The sequence below is a fragment of the Cibotium barometz genome, chromosome 25, assembly GCF_041138505.1.
Source record: "Cibotium barometz isolate CiBa-2024 chromosome 25, ASM4113850v1, whole genome shotgun sequence".
Taxonomy (NCBI): Eukaryota; Viridiplantae; Streptophyta; class Polypodiopsida; order Cyatheales; family Cibotiaceae; genus Cibotium; species Cibotium barometz.
Genome location: NC_141070.1, coordinates 7,308,679 through 7,313,375, shown reverse-complemented (window position 1 = coordinate 7,313,375; position 4,697 = coordinate 7,308,679). Strand labels below are relative to the sequence as shown.

Genomic DNA, 4,697 nt, shown 5'->3' with positions numbered 1-4,697 from the left:
AGACGATAACGTGGCGGGGGAGGAGCTTGAACCTTGAAATGTATCCAGAGCCCTAGATTAACGTAGAAACGAGCGTGCCCGAAAAACAAAAAAAAAAATTAACGTAGGAACTTTTCTCCACCTCAACTAGAGCGCAAACAGCAATTGAACAACGCACATCACAAAGTCTGTTCATGTAATATGCGAAGAAAACCAGTCAGGCAAGAATTCCTGTCTCCCTCTCCCTCTCTCTCTCTCTCACACACACACACACACACACACACACACACACACACACACACACACAGAGGGCTGTAAAGAGGGGCCTAAGGTTTCTGTTGAACTGCGAAGCCAAGCTTTATGTTGATTCAGCAAGATGAGCTTCGTAGTACAAAAGAGCCAGGCAAAACTGCAAGAAACCGCGCAGCTGCTCTGTTTGCTTGAGAAGGATTTGGCGGCTGTGTAGCACTCGGGGAAAAAAGTGTTCTTTTGAGGGTATAAGTCACGAACAGCTGTTTTCACATGTTACAGTTTGTGAATTTGTGAAAGGGGGTAGCTCAGAAGACGGGTTCTTTTTCTTTTGAAGTTCTCTGCTTCGGCCCAACTTCAGACCTGATGATGCTTTGTTTTGGCGTGTGCATGTGCAGAATTTTAACTAACTCCCGTCAAGTCTTCCTCTGTTTTCCACACAATGTCTTTCAAGCCCACTGAAAGATCCTTCTGGAACTGCAACGCCCAAAAAAAAAAAGAAAAAAAAGAGCAACATCAGAGACATAGATAAAGCTTTAAATTATGACATCTTTGGCAATATGCTACAAATGATCAGAGGCTTTACAGCACCTAGAGGAATACACAACATTTCTCGACATACACATTCAATTGGCTTACATCTTTGTACTCTAAAGTATCCCCACTTGTCTTCTTCAAATCAACCATGAAAAGGGAAGGCCCGACTTCGAAGACCTGCAGGAAAAATGTAACCAATGTTAAGAGTGGAATGCCCCACATTTACTACAGTTGGGTTGCACAATAAGATCCTTACTTCACTTGCCACTGTCAAACGGCCTTTCCTTCCGGGCTTCTCATTTTGCATCTTTATCTGCATGATCGTACAAGACCTATTATCATCTATGCTTTCCTGACATACCTTTGAAACAGCTTAACAATGCATATCAAGCACACTTTGAAAGAACCTGAAAGGACATCATAGCAGGGCAAATCAAGCAGTTCAACTAGGCATTCATCTGCAAAGGCACATTGAAGGACCAGGTATACCTTGCAGTTGTTCTTTTTCACTCTAAACCCAAATGCATTGGCAAGAGCCGCCATCTTCTCAAGAATCTCACTGGCTGGATGCTTGGATGTGAACCTAGTTTCACTCTTCATAGAAATCTGTGTAGGAGAGTAGTATTAGCAAGGTTTAAAAAATGGCAAATCTGCGTTGAGTCCCAATCCCCAAAACTCACGCCCTTACCTTGTGCTCTTTGATAAAAAGCCCAGACAAATCAAGGCCGTGAGACATTGAGATTAGCTCAAAAGCATTCACGAGGGCAGGTCTGGCTTGTTCCACCACATGATTTTCCTACATGCATGCGCACACACCTATTAGATCAGAGAAGCACATGCATGATGTACAACACTACGGGGTTCGTCAATATGTAGCGTAGTAAACCCCACATCTCCAACACTAGCTAAATTATCCAGAGCCCATCACTTCGACAATGGTGGCATTTCTCCACATCAACATCTATACAAACACTACATCATACTTCCAATTCGAGGGCTTTCATACCTCGCTGCCACTGCCGAAAATGGCATCCACATTATCAACATCGGTATCTTCATAACTGCAATTCACAGCAGTGTCACCCACTTTGAACCACTCGTCTGCTAGCACTTCCGACATGGTCATACGCTGCATGACGCCGCAATGCACAACCAACACTAAATCACACGTTTATCGTGTAGGGGTTTGAGGGGAGGGGGTGGGGGGGTTTGAAAATATTGGGTCTAACATGCCATCCGTGATAACTCTTAAGAGGAGGAGTTGAGGGTCCAGCCAAGCTTACCGTCCGTGGATTAGCGTCAAGAATTCTCGTGACGATACTCTTGGCGCCCTCCGAAAACCAAGGTGGGAGAGTAAAATCAGCCTCCTCAATCTGCGTGTAAGGGCCCATGATGTCAACAATGTTCGAATGGTGAACGCTAGATGAGGCAGCTAGCCATGTGATTTATATTACAAGGACACTATATTGTTCTACTCATCAAATGGGAGGAGATTCCCCATGCGATTGAGTTTTTACCTTCTTGTACAAGGACACTATGTTCAACTCATCGAACGGGAGATACCCGGCCAATAGCACAAAAAGAACGGTTCCACATGACCAAAGATCAGCAGAGGCACCTTCATAGCCCTTCTCATTTATAACCTGCAAATGCAGAAATAATAACACACGCTTCACAGAGCTGCTTTCGGACCAAGATTAGGCACGCGTGTACAAAGCAAAATGGGATCGACGAATTAAGCCTAGACACAAACCTCTGGAGCGACATAATTCGGAGTCCCGCAAGTCGTGTGAAGTAGGCCGTCTTCCTGCAGCAGGATACATTGCTTCACAGTCAACAGATGTTGAGGAACAAATCAATGGGCGTCTAAGCACTTTCTCTGAAAAGAGTTCAGTATCAGCTGTTACTCGGGGCGCAGTCATGCAGACTGGAAATCAAGAGTAGAGCCAGAAGCACCCCCCTTCATGATCAACACACGATGTAGATATACTGCTATGACCCGAAAAAAAAAAGGCTTACGCGGCGTTGCTGTGATAGGGCACTGAGTCCAAAATCCGAGACCTTCAAGTCACCTTTGGAGTCCAGCAGCAAATTTTCAGGCTGGGTAGATGGCACAAAAAGCTCCAATCAGCATGCAGCCGAACCAGTACATTGAACAAGAAAGCGGACTACACATCCATAGACTTTGCCGGAATTAAATTAAGCGATGTATGAGTATTTATTTACCTTGAGATCACGGTGATACACACCCCTACTATGGCAGTAGTCCACTGCATGCACGAGCTGCTGGAAGTATTTTCTAGCTTGATCCTCTCCGAGTTTGCCAACATCGACCTGGTCAAAGCATTATCAGTTCTGAGAGTTCAAAGTGTGCAGCAACAGCAGAGATGCGATGGCGCGCATCGTCCCAAAAGCCAGGAAGACCTACAATTTTATCGAAGAGCTCGCCCCCGTCGATATACTCTAGCACAATATACACCTTCTTCTTGCTTGCTAAAACCTGTGTTGAGCCATGTTAGAGTTCACTAATTATGAGGCAAGCAATCTAGGGCTTATCTACACAATCTATCTCAACAACAAGCAGCACAGCATAATAATATTGTCTGTGAGAAACACCTCTCTAAGATGCACCACGTTGGGATGCTTGATGAGCTTCATGGTGGAGATTTCTCTTTTGATCTGTTCAAGCAAAGACAAAGACAATGATGTGGTAAGTCTAAGAGGGGATCACCGACTCCCAAAACAAGCGGGTGCTGGGTTAATTTTTCGAATATAAAGATCCATAAGTTGCAAGCTAGACCGTGAGACACGAGACCAAAAATATTTGTGCAGATTTCACCGAAAGGGTTGAGAACCTGGTGCACCATTTTGTGCCTGAGGATTCTCTCCTTGTCGATGATCTTAATGGCCACAGCCTCTCCTGTCTCCTTGTTCTTCGCATATTTCACTTTGGCAAAGGTTCCTTCGCCCAGGGTCCGACCCAGCTCGTATCGTCCCACTCTCGTCGTGTAGACGGTCATTGCTTCTAAAGCTCAGGCACGCCTGCCCTCCCTCTTAGACAGCCTTGCTGCAGATCCAAACTCCTCTAGCAATCCTACCAAGCTCCGAAATCCTCTCTTTCGATCTAATGAGACTGATCATGATGACGGGGCGTCACGGTGGAAAGTTGAGGGGACATTAATGTGGAACAAAGCAGGCAAAAAAACCGTGGCAGGATGATACAGCACATTAAGAATAATTGAGGCCGCAGTGTCCGCTAGAAAAGGACTTAAGGGAGGGATTGGAATTTGGGGGAGGAAGAAATTGAAATGCACTGGGGTGTGAGAGCTAATATAATAGTGGCCGGAGGAGCGTAGCTGACATTAAAACCGACGATAAGCTGCTTTAATCACAATAGACAACAGAGAGGACGCCTCTCGAGTCTCAAGTCCCCGGACCCCTGGGCCCTTCCACAGCCCAGCAACTGTTACGATCATCGAGATGGCGTTGTTCTGCCATCATTCATGGCTGTTGATCGTAGTGGTGGGACTTGGCCGTTGCGTTTTTGCTGCTGCGCAACGAGAGAGAGAGACAGAGAGCCTCAGTGCGACTCAATGTAGTTGACGGATGCCCTCGATAAGAGACCCGAACCAAACCTACCAAAGAGAAAAAAAAATAAAGCTATACACGTACTCTCTTTTTTGGAGCTTGTTTATTTCCAAACAATTTACGTCTCCAGGCGAGAGTAATTTTGACCATATTTTTCTTTGTTTCTTCGATTTTTAGCGGCAAAAAGTTATTTACAAAAATAATAATGAATTTTTTATGATTATATTCCAGTCCACTACCTTAGGGCGAGGCGAACACAATACGGCCAACTTACACGTGTTCTTTATCCAACTGGCAGTTGGTGTAATGAAATCGCTCTCGGCAAGGTTCTCGTGGCCTGTAAT

The 4,697-nt window shown here is 45.2% G+C and overlaps 1 protein-coding gene across 1 annotated transcript; it reads right to left on the bottom strand.

Moving 5' to 3' along the window:
* Nucleotides 1-317: 317 nt before the first annotated feature.
* Nucleotides 318-4,072, bottom strand: LOC147624203 (CBL-interacting protein kinase 23-like). The gene is made up of 14 exons (XM_086819147.1): nt 3,621-4,072; nt 3,382-3,444; nt 3,194-3,265; nt 2,992-3,099; nt 2,785-2,865; nt 2,519-2,572; nt 2,283-2,408; nt 2,049-2,138; nt 1,772-1,894; nt 1,454-1,561; nt 1,255-1,371; nt 1,022-1,078; nt 868-942; nt 318-705 (listed from the first exon to the last, which is right to left on the bottom strand). The coding sequence occupies exons 1-14, from the start codon at nt 3,783-3,785 to the stop codon at nt 631-633; spliced, it is 1,314 nt and encodes a 437-aa protein (XP_086675273.1). The 5' UTR covers nt 3,786-4,072; the 3' UTR covers nt 318-630.
* Nucleotides 4,073-4,697: the final 625 nt, after the last annotated feature.

What these genes read in the sequence shown, in the direction of transcription:
- LOC147624203 (XM_086819147.1), bottom strand. Translation starts at nt 3,785, where the DNA reads ATGACCGTCTACACGACGAGAGTGGGACGATACGAGCTGGGTCGGACC. An exon ending in ACGTGGTGCATCTTAGAGAG is followed by an intron (nt 3,266 to 3,381) that starts GTGTTTCTCACA and finishes GGCTCAACACAG; the next exon opens with GTTTTAGCAAGCAAGAAGAA. An exon ending in CGAATTATGTCGCTCCAGAG is followed by an intron (nt 2,409 to 2,518) that starts GTTTGTGTCTAG and finishes CTGCATTTGCAG; the next exon opens with GTTATAAATGAGAAGGGCTA.